This window comes from Acomys russatus, chromosome 25 (genome assembly GCF_903995435.1).
Source record: "Acomys russatus chromosome 25, mAcoRus1.1, whole genome shotgun sequence".
NCBI lineage: Eukaryota > Metazoa > Chordata > Mammalia > Rodentia > Muridae > Acomys > Acomys russatus.
The window spans coordinates 17,278,606-17,301,586 of record NC_067161.1 but is presented as its reverse complement, the minus strand read 5'-3'; the positions used below and the strand labels follow the sequence as shown (position 1 = coordinate 17,301,586).

The following is a 22,981-nucleotide window of genomic DNA, read 5'->3' as shown; positions in this document are numbered from 1 at the left end:
AGTTTTGTGGTCTGGCTTGGCTTAAGTACCTGTCCGGCTTGTAGCCAGTTGCCTGGGGAAGAGACAAATTGAGGGTGGTCTTCACGTTTTGCTGGCAGTCTTCCAACCCTTGGCAAAATAGTGTACCCCCGCTCGAGAAGAAGGGGGAGGACAGAGTAGGAACACAGATGAGGAGAAGGCGGACCTTCAGAGAGAGAGTGAGAGAGAGAGAGACTTTAAAAAGAGGAAGGAAGTGGGGCCCTGCAAGGCGCCTAGCCACCACAGCCAGCTTCTCTACGAGAGAACAGGAGGCTCTCAAGGCTCCGGGCTAGCCATGGCCCCCTGGCGCAAAACTGACAAGGAGCGGCACGGAGTGGGTAGGTGTGGACGCTGGGTCTGCAGTGCAAGGCGGGGGGGGGCGGGGGGGGGGGGGGGGGGGGGAAGCAGGTAGATGTGATGGGACCTACAGCATGGGTGAGGACAGGGCGTACCACGCTAATGTACGGTCTGGCATACATACAGCGCTTCTCTGTCTCTGCTGCAGTCGCTGGGTTAAAGGAGAAAATGAGGGCAGAGAACACATATCCTTGCCTTCAGCCTCTCCTCAAGCGCTGGCTCACGCATCCTCAAGATGAGGCAAGGCTGTTGACCTTTTGATATTCAGCCAGGCTTTGCATTACATGGACACTCTCCATTGGCCTATCTGGAAGCCACCATGGCTCCCTCTCCCATTTTCAAAGTGGCAGCACCTGCTGGTTTGTTTTGAGGCAGGTGACCCCTGAACTATCTGCTCTAAAATCCCAAGCATCCAGTTTGGAGCGGGGCTGAAGCCAACGGGTCCTTCACTAGAGCTTTTGAGAAAATGGTTCCTGTCAGATTATCTGAGGATCACCCGAGAAAACAGCCTCATCAGCTTCAGCCATCTAAGCTCCCAGAAGCCTCTGTTTCAAATTGGGAGCGGAAGTGGTGTCTGGGGGGGGGGGGGGGAGGGAGGTGTCAGGTACTGTGACTCGAAGTGGCACCAGTGATGCAATCCTCCCAATGCTAAGTGAGAATTTAAAGGCTGACTGGGGGATTTCCACGCTACCAGATGGCAGACCCCACCCAAGAGAAGACAACTCAACAGGCCAGGCCTGAGGCAACTCAGAGGTGGGAGTGATAGATGTAGGTGTGTGTGTGTGTGTGTGTGTGTGTGTGTGTGTTTGTTTGTTCCTGAGCCACAGCTTGAGAATGGTTACTTTGGGGGCACAGATCTATCCATTCACAGGCCAGCATTTGGCACTTTGAGATAAAAAGGTCCCCACTGAGAACAGACAGGTCGCATCTGCAAAGGGTCTCAGGTTCTCCATCTGTACAATGGGAAGTTTGAACTAGAGTCAATAAAGGCTCCTTTAAAACCCCAAAGCTTCTTCAACTCTGCCCCTTCCAGCTGGGGTACCCTGCTAGCCATCTACACATGAACAGAGGGACCCTGAAATGGGCAGGAGGTGTGGGTGGAGGATCTCTTGTGTCCTGGGGCATGAAAGCTGGCCTGGAGAAGTAGCCAGAAAGGAAGGGCTCTTCAATCTGCTGTGAGAAAAGGCAATGGTTTAGTGCAGGCCAAATGGAAGCCACATCTAGAACGTATCCTTCTTTTTCTCACTCTGAGTCAGGTATTAACACTTCCCTAGTTCGTAGCATTCTGTTGTGAAGGACACCGGAGGTGGTGGGAATAGCAGCTCGGAAGAAGGCAAAAAGCTGGAGTAGCGAGAGGAGTTAAGACAGCTGGGCCATCATTCCCAGCTGATTCATTCATTCTTCGGGATGGGTGTCATTAGCCGTCCTTCCCGTGGCCTCAATGAAAGAGGTGCTGATGTCTCTTGCTAAAGCCCCTTCATCTTCAGAACCTGATGTATTCTTGGCCACCTTGAGGTCCACTGGGCTGCAGGCAATCCCTACCAGGTTTGTCCCCCCCCCCCCCCCCCCCCTCCGCCCCCTTCCTGCTGCAGCCTTGACACAGGAAGCCATCAGCATTGCAAGGAAGGCCTGGGGTAGAGGAGGTGCAGTAGACGCTTCCCAAACAAGGCAGCACCCTTACAAAATCAGAGGAACATAGCCTCTGCCTTGAGGAGTTTGAAGAAGGTTAGAAGTTTGGGTTGTGAAGTCAGACCTAAGTTCAAATCTAGACTTGTTTCTTTATCTATAGGGAGGTGGAGATGATGGTATGTTGTTGTGGTGGTTGTTGTCGTTGTTGTTGTTGATGATGATGATGATGGTGATGATAATGCAAGCCTGATAGTATTGTTCTGGAGACTACCTGGAGTGATAATTGTAAAACACCTGGTAGTACTTCTGGCCAAAATCAAATGAGCCTTAAACTGAGCAACTGCAGAATCAAGATAGACACAAAATAGCATCTAGTGCCAACTTCAGAACAGTTGCTCCTAGTCAGAGCATAGTGGTTTAAGTTTGCAAGACCCATTCTCACCTCTGACTTTGGAACATCTATGTGTGAGAGAGTGTATGTGCTATTATTCCTACTTTACAGGTGAAGACCTGTAACTTAGTGATAATAAAGCTGTCTCTTAAATTTCACTGCCCTCAGACTTTAGGGACTATAGGTAATCTCCACTGTATCCGGAGGGCCCTTGAAGGCAGATGCCATGGGTAAAAGTGGAAAGCTTGTGCATAGTAATTGGATCAAGAAAGAAGTCTGTTTGGTCTTAATAGATGTTTGTAGAGAAAAGCCTGGGAGAGGGGGTTGCCTACAGTTAGAGTAGAAGGGGACCTCAGTGTCCTTCTGTGGTTCTGGAGCTTTTGAGTAGGAGTGTCCCTTGTAAGAAGCCAATAAAATCAGTTTTGACGTGGGTAAAGATTGGACATAGACTAGCATGGCAATGGGTAATAATTCTGTACGTCTCTAATTGGCCCAAGCGAAATCCACTTACAATTATCATGACCTTTGACATTTGCAATCTCAATCCTGGCTGTGTGAGATTGGCCAGTGATGATCTTCTCCTTGGAAGAAGTGTGGGAAAGGATGGATGGAGGAGGCAGAAAGGGAAAACGGCGTCAGTTGGCCTTACATATGACTACGAGTCAACGGAAACCTCTGAAATAGTGGATTGGTTGAAATAATACACATTCATTTTGCTGTTCCCCAAACCCACAGATCATTGGCCCCAGGGTGGTCTTGATTGAATAACACTCATTTCCATTAGTGTCCCTCAAGTATTTGCCAGACACAGTTTGCTGCCCTTGGACACCGCCTCCATCCTGAAATGCTGTGAGAGGAGAGGTAGGTAGGAGAGGGAGGTATATCTCCCATGCTGCCTCCTTGGCATTGCACTTTCTGCCTCTTGAGCCAGACTACCTGCGGAATCTCCAGCCACCAGGTCCTCTTTGCAGCCATCAAGACTGACAAAGGGAATGTGGAAGGCATGGGCTTTCCCTTTAAGAGCACTTATCTGAAGGTGTACTTGACATTTCCCCCTTATAGCCTATAGGTTAAAACTAATCACATGACCAACCAAACCTGCATGCAAGAAGAGCTGGGAAATGTAGTCTGTATTAGACTCAGTCATGTACCCAGCTAATATTTAGTAGTTTCGTCCGAAAACAAGGGAGGGGCAATGGAATTGTAAATAAAATAGGGGCTCACATGACAACATTCATTTTCTAATGTTTCTGGATGCTGAGAGCCCAAGATCATCCTACCAGGAAGATCAGGCTTTTATTTTTTATGGACTCTAGTTGACTGGCAGATGGTCATTTACAACCTTTTTTACATGGTTGCCCCTCTCAGCATCCATACATTTGGTGTCTCCCTGTCTTCACATAAAAACACTGGTCAGAATGGGTTAGGGCCTCACCCTAAGGGCTTCTTTTTAATTTATTCACCTCTTCAAAGTGCTCACTACAGATATGATTCTGTTTCAAAATAGTAGGGATTGGAACGTTAGCCCTTAAGTTTTAAGGACACACAATCGAGTCCATAACAGATCATGTGTGGTCTCTGCCATGGTAGCCAGGGACTGTAAGTGAGGCCTCAGCGCAGGAATCTTCAGATTGAGAGTTATGATGAAAGAAAAATATTTGCTCTGAAGTGGATCCCTTAGGTAAACTTGTATGGTGCCTCCCTCACTCATAAGGGGAAGAAATTCTCTCCCTCTCCCTCTCCCTCTCCCTCTCCCTCCCTCCCTCCCTCCTTCCCTCTCTCTCTCTCTCTCTCTCTCTCTCTCTCTCTCTCTCTCCACCCCTCACTGTCTGTCTCTCTGTCTCTCCCTATCTTGGCTGATACCCTATAATTTATACAATGGATAGAGTAACATGAGAAAAGTGAGCAGACAGTGATTAGATGCATATCATGCTAATAGCTCAGGACTGCTTTCAACATGTCCTTATATGGGAGCTCAACAAGGGAAAGTAAAGTCTCAGAGATGTACCAGGATAAAAGGAATGCCCGGGCTTTTAATGGAGGCCGACTTGGGCTAGTGCTCACTCAATGAAGTCTGTCTTGTGGTCCTGTTGTAGAACTACCTGATTTTTCTCAGATAAAGAATGATTCACCAAAGCTCCTCTTTGTCTCTAGATCCAAATAATAAGAGGCTCTGCAAAAGTGGAGAAGGGACACTTCTCCATATCTCAGAGGGAAGAATACAGAAAGGTTCTTGACTACTTCTTAGTTCAGGGATGTGGAGATGCTTGTAGCCCAGAACCTTGGACAGAGCTAGATTGTGCTTGAGGGTGTGTGTGTGTGTGTGTGTGTGTGTGTTTGGGTTTTGTTTGTTTTTGCTTTTGTATGCTAGGCTCCTTTCAATGAAGGACCACATTCATTAAAATAGTTCATATTAGATACATGTGGTGTGTGGGCAAGTGGTGCATTTTAAGGCTCAAGGGAATCACTCAGAACTCCAGGAAATCTAGCAGAAAGACTGCTAAAAGTCCAGCAGACAGGCCTCCCAAAAGGCCTGAACTTGGGCATCTCTGAAAAGAAACACCTCCTCTCTTGGCATCCCAGTCTCTCTAAATACTCCAGCTCTGCTCCCCAGACTACCCTCATCAATTCCCTTTTTGTTTGTTTGTTTGTTGTTTTTTCAAGACAGGGTTTCTCTGTGTAACAGCTCTGGCTGTCCTGGGACTTGCTCTGTAGTCTAGGCTGGCCTCGAACTCATAGAGATCTGCCTGCCTCTGCCTCCCAAGTGCTGGGGTTAAAGGCGTGCGCCACCACGCCCAGTGATCCCATCACGTTTCCTTAGTTTTGATGCTCTCTAACACACCACCGTGGCCCCTGCCTGAAATCTGTATGACTTTGGGGTTCCAGAATAGTGACCTGTTTCAGCTTTTCAAAGTGACCACCCAGAAAACACGTCATGATTTTGAGAGGGAACAACGGGCTCAGTACATGGGAGTATTGGAGAAGAAAGAGAAGGGGGACATAATATAATCACATGTTAACTTACAAATATATGAAAGAACAAAACCCAATCATATGCTAACACAAGAAATGGTTGTATCTTAAATACCATACTTAGCGATTCAAAGAATTTATTTTGTAGTCTCTATTTTTATAGAGACAAAACCCTTTCAGAAAATCAATCAAATCAGCAAAAGAATCGATCTGCTTTCTAATAAATATTTTGATTTTTAAAAAGACCACCCAAGTCACTGCCAACCTAAGTACAGGCTGCACTCTATTAAGTGTGCTGCCCCTGCCTGGTTCCTAGAGCTACAGCTGGGCCACATGACTTGTCATGTTTCTCTTCTAGCTGCAGGTTTGTTGAAGGTAACATGCTGTCTACATGGGAGTCATGCATGCAGCATGCTACCCTAATGACCAGAGTGAATGATCCTTCAGAGTGGACAAGGCAGCAGGCCACTCTTCTTTACTCACTAGTTCAGTCTTTACTTATATCTTGCATATTGGCTGGATGTCTCCCAAGTCCCTGGCAACATGGTAGTCACACAGGCTACTAGAATGATTGGTTCCTAGTAATGAAGACAAAGAAATCTTGTGGGCCAGTCAACAAGTGTACAGTTAGAAGTTGTGCTGTGTCCTGTTGAAGTCATACTTGCCAGGGATGAGCATTTTGTGGAGAAGAGTCTTAACATGGATCAACTGAGCGATGGGAACAGAATTCTAAAGAAGATGTTTGGAGGCATCTTGGGACGCCTGTGTTTGCAAGAGAGGCTAACCACATCTCTGGACCTGTCTCAAGATATTAGTCTGGTGCAACAGAAATGCACACATTAAAAACCCAGCTCCTTTCCCATGCTAATTCGTTGGTGCCTGGCCTTCTCTTTTGTGATGTTTCAGCAAGTTGGGGTCATTTAGACACACCCTGTGGGTTGGTTGATTGAGTCCATGTGAGGAGATTGTCCCACTTGCTGGCTATATGAGAACCTCAGGAGACAAAACCCAGCTTGGCTCCAACCATCATGTCTAGGTATGAAAAAGCTTTGGTGAAAGGTACATTTTCCAAAGTTTGGCTTTCTCCTAAGTCCAGTGTCCTCATGGTTTTCCTGTCTTTTGAGACGATGTGGTGCCATAATGTTCTCCTCACTTATCGTCAATAGTGCACGGGCACGGTCTGTGTTCTGCAGCATATATTAAGGATATAGGGGGTGATGTTTGTTGTTGTTGTCACCCGACTGTAGAGGAATCTGGGTAGAGACACCTCAGATGTTCCCACTAACAAGCACTTACTCCCTCCCTCCCTCCTGTGAATTGGGCAGCAGCCGGGGAGTTGCTGAAGGTTTACTCTATTTTGTTCTTAGAGAAGTGCATTCTTTGTCTTTCTGCTCCAACAAGGATGCTGCAGGCTTTTGCACTGGCTTAAATTCACAGTGGCAGAAACTGGGCCTAGAGGAGGGGGCTGTGACTGACATATCGATGGATACTGTCACAGGTTTCTCTTCAGCAACTGCTCGGAGAATTCAGAGGCCAGATAACACAGGCCTGTTAGGTCAAAGGCTATGGCAAAAGAGACGGAGGTTCTTGCTGCATTGTAACATGGTGGAGGGTGACATGTGGTGGGGCAGACCCTGAGGACACCCTGATAGGCATTATCAGCTACTACAGCGTGGCAACACAGGTTCCAGCCAAATGCTGAGCGTTTGCCTGGCGTCTGTTACTTTTCTATTGCTCTGAAGAGACACTATGACCGAATTGACTTATCGAAGAAAGAATTTAATTTGGGGCTCACGGTTCTAGAGAATTAGAATCCAAGATCATCACAGCAGGGAGCACGGCAGGAGACTGGCGGCAGGCAGTGCTGGAGCTTACATCCTGATCCACAAGTTGGGGGGCAGGGGCGGGAGGAGAGCACTAATAGGGATTGGTGTGGGCTTTTGAAACCTCAAAGCCCACCCGCAGTGACACACCTCCTCCAACAGGGCCATACTTGCTAATCCTTCCCAAACAGTCTTCCCAACTGGGCTGTGGTCCATTTTTACTGGAACTACCATACCTGCCAAGTGAGCTTTTATACTTGCCTCACAGGCTGCAGCAGTAAGGAAGTCCAGCAAGGGAAGAGTATTCTGCCTGTAAAGCAAATGTAATGCAAATAATGACTCAAGGAGGAAGTCCCTCTGATGTGTAGCAGGCCAGAGTGGCTGGATTAGCAGTAGAAGTGTAAGAATGGGTTCTGTGGGAGCTGGTCATAGGGAGTAATGACTTCTGGGTATCATGGAGACTTTATTCTTGATGGAAAGGTGCGGTGAGGTATTTCAGGGGTTAAGGCACAATAGAGAAATGCTGCAGTTTCATGGGAAGTGAAAAAGGGAGCTAAGTGTCTTAGCAGAGAGGCTGGTAAGACAGCTGCTGCAGTGAGCTAGATATGTCTCGGCAGTGCCTCACACTTGAAGGTGGCCCTAACTGTGCTGACATGGGCCTCACTTCTGAACATAGGTAGTATAGGTGGGGCAAGTGGGTTTGGGTTTTCCTCATGCGTTAGACATGGGTATGAGAGACAGAGAGGAGTCTGGGATGATCCTAAGGAACAGCTTGGAAAAGCCAGAACAGCATGTAAGATTTCTCTATTCATTCTTGACCTAAGTTCTCACCAGCCTCATTCTAAACGGCCTCACCCTTTCGCAGCATTGTGCATTTAGAATGCTTTGTGTTTCTGTGTCCAAACCTCACCAGTAACCAGGGAGGAGGTGAGAAACCTGAGATGGATAAAGGATTCTAGCCCATTTTAGGTTCTTTTTAAATCACACCTCAGCCCTACTGTTTTGTCACTTTTCACCTGCTCCGTGGTCCACTTTCTATTGCTATAATGGAACATCACAGAGTGGGTAATTGTTTAAGAATAGAAGTTGACTTAACTCATGTTTTTGGAGGCTGGAAAGTCTGAAAACTTGGCACAGGCATCTTCTCAGCATCTGCTTATTAATGTGGTGGAGGGTACCACATGGTGATGTAGAGTGCATGCACTAACTCAACTCTTCTTTCTTTTAAACTAATTCATGTCACCTTGGCATCTACCCCCATGATGTCATCTAATCCTAATACAACAATTTGGGAATTACATTTCCAACCCATGGCTTGGGTCGGGGAACACATTGTCTCTGAATTAGTAAGTTCACATTGCCTTTCCCAGTAGGCGGTCCACTCTCTAAGGGCAGAGCTCCACTGGGGGTTCATTCCCACCAAGTCTTGGGGAGTCCATCCACGCCAAAAGTGATAGGAACATAGGAGGGCAGAGAATCTAATTGTTTAACAGTGGGTTTCCTTGAGAGCCCAGCAGAAGCTGCAGGCCCATCTTTCCAGAAGGCATACCCATGTACCACCTGTGTTAGGATTCAGCCATTCCCATCTCTGGAAGCTAGTTAAGGTTCCTGATAAAGTGTGTGCAGAAACCACTCTGCAAACTGCCATAATGGATGTACCCAAGGCTCTGTGTTCCAGAGTATGAATTCTTGGTCTCAGGAGCTGCCAAGAGTCAGAAAAATGTTTTTGTTTTTGTTTTGCTTTTTCCCCCTATTCAGATCAGTTCAGCCCCATGAGCTTCTGTTGGGAATGAACAGCAGATACAGCAGCCCTGTTTTTGGGGGATGCAGCGCAGTAGTAAATCTCTACATGTGATGCCAAATAGCACCACAGTTACTATTAACCTCCTGTTTCTCAGGTTGGGGCCGGAAAACCCCTTGCTTCCTATTACCATGACTCCTGCTATCACCCCCAGCATGCTTTGCTGCAGTTTTCTATTGAGTTGCCTAGGACCCTTCATAGACTGTGAGCTCCAACATGTCTAGACTGACTCTCTATCTGATGTCATTATGTAAGATGCTTCTTTAATTGTTATTGGTTGGATGGAAGGATGAATGGGTGGATGAGTACATGGGTGGACAGATGGATGCATAGATAAATGGAGGAGTAAATAAGGGAGGGACCAGGGAGGTAGAATTTGAATTTTTCCCACCTCTGGGTCTCACAAGGCTCAGATGGACTGAGTTACTCCATCTGGCCTCCATCTTCTCACCCCACCCCTTTCCTTCCGAGAGGCTATCCACTATGAGAGCACCACAGGTCTGGAAATCTTTCCTGTTGTTGAGCCCTTACAGTTAGCCACTGGGCCAATCCTGCTTGTTTGCACACCCTGGAATGCCATTGAGTTGGCCCTGCTGTGCCCTCACTCATCAAGCTGACAGGCCCCACCTCCCTGCCCTTTCCATCCCTCCTACCTCTCTCCTTCTGCCCCTTGCCCTCTCTGCTCTCGCTGCTCCTCCCTCATGCTCTAGTCTCACTTCCCTCATCCGGCCTTTCTTGCCCTCTGAGAACTCACAGCCGTTGTGCCTGGCAGCTTGGCACGAAGAGTTCAGACAGCATCTGGGCATGGTGGCACATTCCTGTAATCCCAGTACTCAGGGTGGCAGAGGCAGGCAGACTTCTGTGAGTTTGAGGGCAGCCCGATCTACAAAGCAAGTCCAGGACAGCCAAGGCTGCACAGAGAAACCCTGTCTCAAAAAACAAAACAAACAAACAAGACTTCAGACAGCTTCTTGTATCTCATATGTGTGTCTCTTCAACCAGATTTCAAAGGGTGCAGGAGAATGAGCGCAATTTACTCTTCTATGCTCTAGGATTCATCAGATTGCCAGAGGCTTTGGATTTTGGGGGAGGGGGTTGATGTGGTTGGTTTCATTGTAATCCCTCTTTAACTCCACGGTGTAAGAGTGTCCTGTGCTGTGGGAAATGTCCACGTTATTCTAAGCAGGATTTACCCATCTTGGTCCAGATGATTTTGTGAGTTTGAGATGATTCTTTGATGTAGGGCCATCTCTTCAATTATACAGTGATGTATCAGTCCATTTTCTGTCACTGCAGCAAAATACCCAAAGCAGAATACTTACAAAGAAAAGAGGTTTGGATTCAGCCAGCGGTTTGGGGAGACGGGCCTTCGAACACTTTAGACCATGGCCAAGTTCATCTATAACGTAGAGAAGGTTCTGGCACTGGTAACTGCTGCTGTGACTTACTCAAAGCCTCAATTGGCCACATTTTGGCAGTATGCGAAGGTTGAGCTGGTTTCCCCTCCCCCCTCAACCCCTGATAAAATCCCTACAGCTATTCAGAGTGTGAAAAAAATAATTCAAAGTGCTAAAACTGGAACCTTCAAACAGCTTACAGTTAAGGAAGCTGTGCTGAATGGTTTGGTGGTCACTGAGGTGTGCATGTGGTTTTATATTGGAGACATCATAGGCAAATATGGCACCATTGGCTACAGTGCTTGAAGACCAATTTTTAACATCTGATTTTATTTGAGTTCTTATTTGAGTGTTCTTGGACCATGTGTAATGAGATTGCTATCTGAATAAATTACTAGCTGGGTGGTGGTGGGGTGGGGGGAAGAAAAGTAAAGAAATGAAAAGAAAAGAAAAGAAAGGAGTTTGCTTAGGTTGAAGTTTTAGTATCTGAAAAGCTGAGACTGATTCTTGGCTTTGTCTACTTGGGAGCCGGTGAGGACTTCAGGACCATATGAACCACAGTGATGAGGGCGGAGATGAGAAAGATAGGGAGCCAGAGACTGTGAAGGGGCCAAGCAGTTCTTTTTATAGCAACATTCTCTGAGGCAATAAATAAGTCCCATTTTCAAAAGTAATGCCCCCAGTAGCCTAACCAGCTTCCACTGATCCCAGCCTCTTGAAGGTTCCACCATTTCCTAGTGTTACCACACTGAGGCCCCATGTCCAATGTGTGAGCCATTGTGGTCCATGATTATCCCATGTGTAAACCATAGCATGTGGCTAAGCAGCTTCTCTGGCCTCTACCCATTAGAAAGTATATTCAGCCATCTATGTGGACCCCAGTTATGGCAAAGACAAATGTCACCAGAGGGCAAAACATAGTTCCCAGCTGAGGACCTCTGGCGTAGAAAACTCAGAATTGGAATCCCAATCTGATTTCTGTTCACTGGGTGGGATCACTTTGGCTCACTGAAGGCTACACAGTGATGTGCAGCCCCAGGGCGGTTGTCATTACCAAGGGATGGCAGGCCCTGTTGCTCCTGGTGCAGCTCAGGTGATAGGCCCATCTTTGTGAGTGAGTCGGGGTATGCAGTGGTGGAGGCCAAACCTCTGAAGCCAACCTGCCTGCAGAAAAAGCCTGGCCTGGCTCCTTCCTCTCAGTGTCCCTCTGTGCTTCAGCTTACACTGCCTCAGTTCCCTGATCAATAAATCAGAGATAGCAGTTATACCCACTAGCAATTGTATAGCGAAGATTTAGTGGAGGTGAGCTGGGCCAGTGGTCCTCTGAGGTCTCCTGGCTGGTGGAGGAACTTCTCCCCTCTCCTATTCTTTTATAACTGTCTGTAGCATCCTCTTGTTCCTCTGCTCCCTCATCTTTCTCTTCCCTCCAGCTTCTTCTTCTTCTTCTTCTTCTTCTTCTTCTTCTTCTTCTTCTTCTTCTTCTTCTTCTTCTTCTTCTTCTTCTTTCCCTTCTTCCCATCTGTTTGGAACTCTGCTGGTCTCTGCTGCTGTCTTTACAGCTACCTTCTCTGGTGCCTCATCAGGCAGTTGCTCAGGTGATGAGGCGGCAGCACACCCACAGACTTCAGCACACTGCTTGTACGTGTCACTGAGTGCCTTGCACTTGACACTAGAGAGATGCCCATTGGTTCTGTTCCATCAGAGAAGCTCTCCCAAGCTTTTGTTTTCAATCATGTCAGCAAATGTCAGAGCCCAAAATGAGGTACCGATCCATCCTGAAGGGTCACAGGACCCTTGATGGCAGCTATGTTGGGTGAGCCTCTCTTGAACCAATCAAGACATTCAAGGAATAAAAGAGACTCAATTGTCTTTTGTCTTCATTCTCATTTGACCCCTTCAACAGGTATCCATGCAGAGCCCAGTCAACACTAAAGCACGGACTGTAGGCCAAGCATTCTTAGCATGGGAACTCAGCCTCCCTGAGCCAAGGGGTAGGGGTTGGAGCAGGGAGAAGATATGCACAATTCCAGAGTATATTAGAGTAACACATGATGTCAAAGATGGGCTGGCCAGAGAAACAAGGACTTTGGTTTCTGCTGAGTTCAAATCTACCTCCTACAGCAGTGGCTTTTCAACCTATGGGCTGTGACCCTTTTGGAGTCACATGCCAGATGTCCTGCATATCAGATATTTATATTACAATTCATCACAGTAGCAAAAGTACGGTTATGAAGTAGCAATGAAAACAACTAGGACAGCAGGTTGCCACCCTATGAGCATATACAGGAGGAGGTAATCCCCCTCAGGAACAGTCATAGGGTAGGGGAATAAGGGGAAAAGGGGAAGGAGGGAAGAATAGGAGGATACAAGGGATGAGATAAACATTGAGATGTAACAAGAATAAATTAATAAAAAAAATAAAATAAAAATAGACAAAAAATAAAATAAAATATCAAGGAACTGAAAAGAAAAAAGAAAAAAAGGGGAAAAAAAAAGAAAAAAGAAAAGAAAAGAAAACAACTGTATAGTTAGGGGCTTTAAAAGATCCCAGCCCTAGGAAGGCCGAGAAAGCACGAGCTACAGCTTTCTAGTTGTATGGCCATAAAAATCCTTCCTTCCCTTCCTTTTCCCTCTCATCTTCTCCCTTCCTCCCCTCCCAGCCCATCCTACCTCTCCTCCCCTCCCATTTGGCTAGGGCCTCACACATCACTCACTGAGCTGGTGCTCTGCATTGAATGACATCCTAGTACGGTTCTTGAGGTGCTCTTTGAGGTTCTCTCTCTCTCTCTCTCTCTCTCTCTCTCTCTCTCTGTCTCTCTCTCTCTCTCTGTCTGTCTGTCTGTCTGTCTCTCTCTCTCTCTCTCTCTCTCTCTCTCTCTCTCTGTGTCTCTGTCTGTCTGTCTGTCTGTCTCTCTGTGTGTGTGTGTATGGGGGCAGTAGATGATTGCGCTTTGCAGGTTACCTGAAGATCAAATGAACTGTAAATGAAGGCTTTTTGCCTGTCTTCTCTCTCACTGCAACCTGGGTTCTCAGAACAGTAGCTGGCACACATGGGGGATGCTCCTGTGACTGTCCCTTAAGGAAATCACAGTGTCTGTGCTTGGCCTATGGCAAGTACCCAGTAAATGTCACACAATTTGCTTGGAAAACTGTGTGCTGTGGCTAGAATTTGACATCTGGATCGTCTGTTTGTCTGCCTTCCAATATATCTAGCTTACTTTCTGGTAGGTAAGTATGACTCAGTTTCCTCACCTATCAACAAAGGGAAAGATACTGATTTCCTAACATTTACACGATGTAGAGATAGGACATTTATTATATCTGTGAGCCAGAGGGATATCACAGTGGCATTCGAATTTACCTTATTTCTCTAGACTTCGATTATATTTTTCATGTGTATGAGTGTTTTGTCCGCATGTGTGTCTGTTCACTACCTGCATGCTTGGTGTGACAAGGCCAGAAGAGGGCGTCGGACCCTCTGGAATTGGACTTACAGATGATCATGGGAATTCAGCCTAGGTCCTGGGGGTGCACAGGGGAGGGAGACAATCAGTACTCTTAGCCACTGAGCCTCCATCACCTAGATTTGGATTCTTGGTGAGTGTAGAATACTGTAGTATCTTCAGGTAGAACTGGTACAGACCCAGTGGGGTTGATAGCTATCCCACCCAACCTTTACCACAGCGATTTTGAGGATTACCAGTTTGGGATTTCTATGTGAGTCCTTGCTGGGGATCTGTGGCCTCAGGTGGCTCCAGTCCTTGACTGTGAGGACAGCGCCTTCATAGCCTCTCCTTGACTTTTTTTTTTTTTTTTTTTTTTTTTTTGCTGCTGGTGGTCCTGGGTGTAGCCTTTGATGTAGGAGATCTTCAAGTTGTCTGTGTGTGGCTAGACACCTGAGATGGGGGAGAGGGAACATCTGCAGTGAGGAGGCTAGAATGGGATGTTGGATGTAAGATGGCTGAGGACCAAGGCTATGGGTAAACTCCCCCACTTGCCTATGTCAGTGGCCATGATATCAGTGGCTCTTGTTCAGGAAGTGTTCATTGCCCGCCTCATGTTTGTTTATTTGTTTATTGTATGTGTAAGAATGTCAAGGCTCTACTGTAGAGGTTGGAGGACCTTTCGTCTTACTATGTAGGTCCTGGGGATGGCACTACTCAGGTTTGGCAGTAAGAGCCTTTACCCATCAAGCCACACCCTGCCAGCTCCTGTTCCAGATGATCTGCTCCTTTTCCATTGCACACAATGTAGTGGCTGTGCCTCTTAGAGTGGGAACAAGCAAACCCTTCCTTAGCCTGGCCAGAAGCAAACAGAGGGTCAGACATAAGCAGTATCACTCAGTGCAGGGTGGCATTCTGCCCTGGAATTTCCTGTCAGTGATTTTGAAAACTGAGCTGAAGCAGGTACCGGTGAGCCGAGTCACTTCCTTTATCTGTTTTCCCTTGCCAAACGGAGCTTTGAGAAGAGAGGTCCTCAAGTTAAAGGGAGGGTGGGCATCTCTGCAGCATCAGTTACTTTCTTATTTACGACCAGTGAGTCCTTGGGACAGATGTATACATATCCCTGGAGGCCCAGCTCTGAGATATCTTAAGCTGACAGATTTGAAAGTTCTTGCCTGGTGTGAGAGGGAAGAGTGTGAGAAAAAGGGCCCTGGATAAAGGCCACAGGAGCCGGTGCAAAACTCAGCATAGCCCGCCCTCTAAGTGCCTGTGCACTGACCTGATTTGCTGCATAGGCAACCCCCATCTGGGTGGTTTCCTTCTGTGGAAACCGCAGTTGCTCCTGCAGCCCCTCTCCCCCAACGGCAGCTCCAAGGCCAAGTCCCAAGGCCCAGCTCTGGGTTGGAGGAGCACAGGTCAGTGCAGAGCCTGTTTAGCAAGGACACTAGCACACTGGCAAGTGTCCAAACGCCAGCAGTGAGGATGGGAAGAGGACTGTAAGCCAGGCCATGTGTGGAGGAGGTGGAGAAATAGCTTGATTATGCAGAAGAGAAGCCTCTGAGGTCCCCAGGGCTCTCTCCAGACTTGTTCTTAGACAAAGGATTAACTTCACTCAATGGTGACCCTCTGTGCCACTGACTGCACACTGCTGGGAAGTGGAGTTAAAGGTGACACGAAGCTGGGAAGGAATTAGTGGTGAGATATAGCTGGCATTTGGAGATCTTGTAATACGGCTTAAAAGAAACGTGGCACACATTGATTGAGCCCTTACTGTGGCTGTACTCCTACCAGTCCAGCCTTTCATGATTGACATTTGATGGATCTTTTAGGAATCTTTTTGACAGAGAGTAAAATCATCTTCATTGAGATCAAGGATGGCCACACGGATTCATGGGTAACTGAGACTGCATACCGGGAAACGTGTGAGAAACGCACTCACAGGTGTATCAAGGGGAGGTTTTACATTGCAGATGGTGTGTGGCTACATCATTTGCTCATCTGGAGTTGTGACTGGCTGTCTTGTAAGAAAAGGGGCTGGGTGTGGCCTTAGTCTGTAGGTTACTTTAGAGGAAGCAGGAAGCCTCAGAAGTGGTTAGTAAGAGCTAGCAACTCACAGTTTGCTTGCTCATCTGAGTGCCTCTGTTCAAGTGTAGCTGGGGTCCAAAGATCAGCTATAGACAGGCCTGAGTCCAGAGAGGGCATCCTACTGTCCTTCAAGGGGTGCTGGAGCTTCTGAAGCCCAGAAAGAGGGAGTCTCCTTTTAAGCAGGCTGTATGGATTACAAAAAGACAAGTGTGTACACACACACACACACACACACACACACACACACACACACACAGCCAGACAGACATCAGCCAGCCAGTTTCACTGCTCTCCTGGCCTTGTGCAGTGTACAAACTGAGACTGGCACCCTGTAGCCTTGTGGTTGAGGCTAGAGCCAGGGGAGAACAGGACCGTCCTCTTGAGCTGGGGTCTGAGACCCTGCCTTAAGCTCTCTAAGCTTCATTGCCTCTCAGGGACTTTCCAGCCCTGAGAACACTCTCACAGGGAGGCTGGGGCCATAGGACACACTTTGTACTGGGCCCCACTCAGGATCCTCCTAACATCGTCTGATGGACAGCATTAGCACACGCCTTGTAAGAAAATGAGACCCAGAGAGGTAGAGTGACTCACCCAAGGCCACACCGCGCCTCACGCCAGAGTTGGCATCTTTCCGCGTCACTGAGCCCTCTTTGATGTGTGTGGGGGGGGGGCATGTGTTATAGAGGTACGGTAGTGAAGTGGGAAAGAGGGAAAGGAGAGGGGAAGAATCCGCACAAAGCCCCGTGCTGCTTCACTCAGGATGTGCTCAGGGTCAAGCATGGTGCAATGTACTCCCAGCTCAGGCTCCACGTGACGCAACTACAAACCTCTCTGTTCCTCATTTGACATATGGACACGATTCTTCCTGCTCGGAAGCATCACTGGGCAGATTAAATGGGTCAGTGCATAAGAGGAGAGAGCTTCATAGAGTCTGGTACAAGGCACATGTCTGATGAACTCCGGATCTTGTCAGGATTATTATCAGCTCACGATGCCAAGTACGTGAGGCCTGGTTACACACCAGTTTCCCCTCCAGGAATTTAAACAACCTGTGTAAAGTGTCATTTACTCACTCGCTTCCTGTCTTAGGTAGGGTTTCCGTTGCTGCGATGAAATGCCATGACCAAACAGCAAGTTGGAGAGAAAGGGTTTATTTGGCTGACACTTTCCACAACACTTCCTCACCACAGGAAGTCAGGACAGGAACTCAAGCAGGGATATATGATGTGGTGGCTTGAATGAGAATGACTCCATATGCTCATCTATGTAAATGTTTGGCTCCATTTGAGTTGGTAGACTGTTTAGGAAGGATTAGAAAGTGTGGCCTTGTTGGAGGAGATGTGTCACTGAGTGTGGGCTTTGAGGTTTCAAAACCCCATGCTGGGACCAGTCTCATTCACTCTATCTTCTGCCTGTGGGTCAAGATGTAACTCTGAGCTACTGCTCCAGTAGCACGCTTGCCTGACACCATGTTTTCCACCATGAAGATCATGGACTGACCATCTGAAACGATAAGCAAGCCCCCAGCTAAGTGCTTTCTGCTATAAGTTGCTTCAGTCATGACATTTTATCACAAGCCCCACCAAGAAATATAACAAAAAACATCTGTTATTTTTAAAAAGTGGAAAGGTAGCAGGACAGTGGTGGTGCATGCCTTTAATCTCAGCATTCAGGATGCAGAGGCAGGTGGATTTCAGTAAGTTCAAAGACAGCCTTGTCTACATAGAGAATTCCAGGACAGCCAGGGCTGCACAGAGAAACCGTCTTTAAAAGAAAGAAAGAAAAAAAAAAAAAAAAAAAAAAAAACAAAAAAAAAAAAAAAAAAAAAAAAAGAAAGAAAGGAAGGAAGAGAAAGATGGAGGAAGGAAGAAAGGAAAATTGGACTTCATCAATTTCAGGGAAAATTATTGCAGCTGGAAATTTGTACTGGGTGAAGAGTCCAGGCCCAGATATACAGTTACAGCCCTCCTCCATTTGTCTCAAATGTGGATTCTAGTTTTTAATCTTTAGGTTTATGTGTGTAAGTTGTACCATTTGTAGCAATCAGAAAGCCAGAAATGTTCCAGAAGAGGGAGGGGAAATGTTATGAAGGGCGGTAAGACCATAGAAAATATGTAATATTAAAGTATACAGATGGAGAATTTGTGGGTGGAGAGGTTAATACAGGTATGGGGAGGAAGAAAAGATGGAGGGGGGGTCAATAAAAATGAAGGATGCATGAAAAGGACACACGGAAGCTCAGGACTTTGTAGGCTAATTAAAAATATAATTTTTAAAGAAGCTTGGTAACCAGAGTTACTCCACAAGGGTGGATAGCATTGCTCCCAGAAGTCATAGGTTATTAAGCAAAACTCCCAGTGCCAAGCGTGGCCTGGAGCCCTATGAGATGATGACCAGGGAGGTCCCAGAGGTCCCCTAATGACACAGTTCAATGCTGCTCTCTTGGTTGCTCACAGAGCCAGATAGTAAGGCCCTGTTGTTTGCAGAACATAGAGAAGGCATGTTGGAACTGAGCTGGAAGCTTCTTCCCTGCTGTCTGGCTCTCACAGTGTCTGATGGTACTTTACAGGCTGCTTGGGGATGGTCTCACTTAATGGTGACCCTGCATTCTACAATAACCACCATCCAGGAAGGATACACCTGTTGGTGTGATAGTGAGATGCAAATTTAGGTCCTCACGCTTGCTCCCTGGGCACTTTACTAACTGAGCTGTCTCCATGGGCCATTTTGGAGGTTTTAGATAACTGAATTTATGTTTTTTCATGAGTCAAATTTTGGTAGTTTGTTTCTCGGAATGCATCCATTTCATCTAGGGAATCCATTTTCTGGATGTACAAGTTTTGAAAGCCTTCTCTTATGAAAAGCATTGTTTTTGATCGAGTTCACTATAAGGGGCAGTAGGGGAAGCAGTAGCTACAGAACCATTTGCTTATAATCCCTTCCTTTCTGAAACGCGGGCAGCAATGTCCCCACCTTCACTTCTCACTTTAGTAACACAAAGCCTCTTCTATTTTTAGTTCATCTACCTATTTTTTTTTATCACTTCTAAGAAACAAATTCTGCTTCTGTTGTGCCTTTGATGAATTCTGTCCTCCTGTCCACTTCTCGTTGCCCTCAATTGGTACTATTTTCTTTCTTTTATCTTTGAGTTTATTTTGCTTTTCTTTTATTAGTTGTTTAAAAAGTAGAGATATAGGTGCTTTGAGGACTATATTGTGCTTCAAGGCAGATATTTATAGCTATGAACTTTTCTAATCACGCTTTGGTAGGTTGTATTTTCATTTTAACTTGTCTGAAAATATTTCCTGATTTTTCTTGTGAGTTTGCAAGCCGTTTTGGTTTTGCTTGTGGTTTTTGCACTCATTTGTAATTTTTTTCCAATCAAATTTTTATTCTGCTATGGGGTTCTAGCTTTATTTCTCTACGGTCACAGAAGACACTTGTCATGATTTTCCTCATTGTAACTCACAGAGACTTGCTGTGTGGCCTGACTCAGGCTCTGCACTGCAGAATGTCCATGCACCTTGAGAATATGAAATCTGCTGCTCTCGACGGCAGGGTTTTGCAGATGTTGGTTACATCCAGTTGTTTGTGGTATTAGTCAATTCTTCTGTTTCCTTCTTGACTTGGTGCCTAATTTTTCTACCCTTCGCTAATAGCAGGCTAATGAGATCTTTAACTACGGTTGTAGAACTGCCTGTCTCTTTAATTGGGTCAATGTTTGCTAATATACTCCACTGTTCTATTGGAGTATATGTATGTTTGTAACTGCACCTGCTTAGTGTGTGGACCCTTTGCCAGGATAAAATGTTCTTTTACCTCATCTATTAAATTTCACTTGAAGTCTATTTGCCTAATATTGGTATACCTACCATCATCCTCACCTCCCTTGCTTCCTGTGTGTATGGGACATTTCCCCCATCCTGTTTTAACCAAACCTACTTGTATACCTAAAGCAAATTTCTGGGGGGAAAACATGTAATTGGGTTGGGTTTTTTTTTTAATGTTGTGGGCCACCTCTTCCCTTTAAAAAAATGAAAAAAATGAATTGTGTGTGTATGGTGGTGATGGTGGTGGTGGTGGTGGTGGTGGTGGTGGGGTGTGTGTGTGTGTGTGTGTGTGTGTGTGTGTGTGTGTGTGTGTGTGCAATGCCCTTAGAGGCCAAAAGAGAGAGCTGGGTCCCCTGGAGCTAAAGTTATATATATGTGAACCTCTCTAAGTAGGTTCTCAGAGCTGATCTCTGATAGAGTTCTATGTGCTCTTATCTGATGAGCCTTCTCTCCAGTACCAACAACCTCTGCTGTTTGACAGCACGGTTTAATCTCCATGAACATTTTACAGTAAATGTTAGTAAGGAAATATTTTCCTTTTTTATGTGGATGTTGGCTTTCCATGTGTTTTACATTTTTTTCCTGTTGCTCAGTTTTCCATTACACCTTTGTTTTATATTTAATTGTTTGTCCTTTTGTCATTCATGCTTTAACGTGGGTTTTATTATTCCATGTTCACACATGTGTATCTTTATGCTTTGTTCTCATTTGTCTCTTTTGTACTTGTCTATACTTAAATTTTCAAATCTGGTTTACCATCTTTAATATTTTTAAAGTTATTTAATTTTTTATATTATTCATTTTTATTTTTCATGTGTATGGATATTTTGCTTGCATGCCACATGTATACAGTGCCTAGAGAGGCCAGAAGAGGGTGTTAGATTTCTTTGGAAATGGGGTTATAGATGGTTGTGAGTTGCCATGTGGAAGCTGGGAATCAAACTGGAGTACTCTGGAAAGTCGGCCAGTGCTCCTAACTACTGAGCCATCTCTCCAGCCCCTAAAGTTTTGTTAATGGCTATTGGTTAACTTGGTCTTTATAATTAATTGCATTTGTTTATAACAATCTAGTCAGAGCTAACATTAACTGTTTTCCCACAGAACATGCTACAATCTGCTCCTACACAGCCCCATAACATCACATCTTCGTATTGTGTGCTCAGTATCATAGATGCATAATTGTTATTTTATTCATTTGTATGTATTCTACACATTAGGCATCCATCACAGTAATTCATTGAGACTGTGATATGATCTATTAGCCATGGTTTTCATTTTTTAAAATCAACTTTGTTCATTTCTTGATTTTCTCTTCATTTTGAAAGGGAAATCTTATGAGTTATGAAATTGCTCATTTGTAGTTTTTCCCCCTTCAATTCTTCTAATTACCTTCATGATTTCTAAAGGGAAACCCCATATTATCTCAATAAGTCCCTTTGTACAGAGTGACTTCTTTGCTGCTCTTTAAAATCCTTCGTTCATCTTGGTCTGAAGCAGTTGGACTTAACTGAGTCTCAGTGTGCAAAGCTTTGAGTTTATCCTGCCTCCATTTCATCACACCCCTCGCTATGGAGACTCCAGTCTTCTGTTAAAGTTGGGTGGTTTCTGGCCATTATTTTTTCAAACTTTTTTCTGCATGTTTTTCTCTCTTCTCTCCCTCCGGAGCTCCCATTATGGGAATGTCTATGTGTTTGGCTGCAGCACACAAATTTACAATCTGTTCACTTTGTTTGCCATTTTCTCTTGGTACATTATCATCTTGGGCTGGTTTGCTCTCAGCTGCCCTGTCTTCAAGATAACTGTTTTTTTTTTTTTCCCACCCTCTCAACTCTGCCATTGAAATTCTTTGATGATTTTTTCCCCCATGTGTATGCTATTGTTGTCTCTATACAGAGTTTCTATTTGAATCCTCTGTGTGTGTGTGTGTGTGTGTGTGTGTGTGTGTGTGTGTATTGAGTTAAGGTCCTACTATGAAACCACATTCAAATCTATGCCCCTCCTGCTTCAGTGTCTGAGTGCTGGCATTGTAGTTGCTTCACTGCCACACCCAGCTCCATTTTTATAACTTCTGTCATCAGTGATATTCTTTACTTCAGAGTCATCATCATTCTTTGCTTTCCATACCACTTTCCTTTAGCTCTTTAAATATGCAAGACAGTTGACTTAACCCTTCATCTCCTAAGTCCAATATTTGCCATCTCTCTTGCCCAATTTTCTCTTAATTTATTCATTCCCATGAACTGGCTATACCTTTTTTCCTTCTTAATATACTCATAATTTTGAATTGAAAAGTAGACATTTTGAATAGTATTATAATGTGGTAGCTATGTGCGGCATGCCCTCCTCCTTGGCCGGATCCTACCGTCATTGCTTGACATGGGTAGTAGTGTTTGGATGGTTAGTAGCTTTATAGAACTATTTTTATGAAGGCTATGTTGTTTGTTGAGTGTAGTCATTGGAGACGCTAAGTACCCGGAGTCCAAAGGAAGGGGAAAAGTCTGGTCTGTGCAGGTGACTTGTGAGCTGGCATCCCTTCAGTGTTTACTCAGGCCTTTGCAACAGCTCAGCCAGACTTCCTGCCTGCAGGGCTACTGAGATTCATAATGTTGAGGGTCCAGGGTTTCCTTACATTCCCCACCCCCACTCCGGCCAGCATTCTAGTACAGCCTTTGAAATTCCTTGATGTAGTTGTGTGTTTTTCAAAGCCATGATTCTTGGAAGTACTTCAGACCTAATCCTGAATTCCTAGGGTTTGCGGAAGACGTTGTTGTTGTTGTTGTTGTTGTTGTTGTTGTTGTTGAAGTCTTTGCCTTGGTGGGTGAAGGTAGTTGGTTTGTCTTTCATGTTTTTGAGATTGGTCTCTGTTGAGTTACTTCTGGGAGTGTGCTGAGCTATCGATATAACAGTAAGCAAGATATAACATACACACACACACACACACACACACACACATCAAAACTTTTTTTGAGAAAAAAAAATCCTTGTGCTGTTTATAGCTCTGGGAATCTGCATCTGAGACTCAGGCAGCCATCATCAAGACTGCCACTGCCATGTGGAAAGGAGAACCCAATGACTCTGCCTGGCCTGCCCCTCCCCTGCAATGGCATGGCCATCTCATGGTCCAAGTGACTGGAGGAACCTCTGACAACTCCTGCCCCTCCCCTCAGCACTAACAGTTTGGATGGGAATGAATGTGACTTTGGTGCTTTTTGCATTTTTTTTTTCTGTGCTGCG

At 45.6% G+C, this 22,981-nt stretch overlaps 2 protein-coding genes across 2 annotated transcripts in view; both read left to right on the top strand.

Annotated features, from left to right (window-relative positions):
- Window positions 1–230: 230 nt before the first annotated feature.
- Dock2 (dedicator of cytokinesis 2) overlaps window positions 231–22,981 on the top strand; it is a 403,715-nt gene continuing 380,964 nt past the window's right edge. Inside the window, exon 1 of the mRNA XM_051167750.1 lies at window positions 231–356. Coding sequence (XP_051023707.1) covers window positions 314–356 — 43 coding nt within the window. The 5' untranslated portion in view covers window positions 231–313. The remainder of the gene's footprint in view (window positions 357–22,981) is intronic.
- Window positions 10,378–10,722, top strand: LOC127208336 (ATP synthase subunit g, mitochondrial-like). The gene has a single exon (XM_051167748.1). It carries the CDS (start codon window positions 10,378–10,380, stop codon window positions 10,693–10,695), a length of 318 nt encoding a protein of 105 aa, XP_051023705.1. The 3' UTR covers window positions 10,696–10,722.

What these genes read in the sequence shown, in the direction of transcription:
- LOC127208336 (XM_051167748.1), top strand. Translation starts at nt 10,378, where the DNA reads ATGGCCAAGTTCATCTATAACGTAGAGAAGGTTCTGGCACTGGTAACT.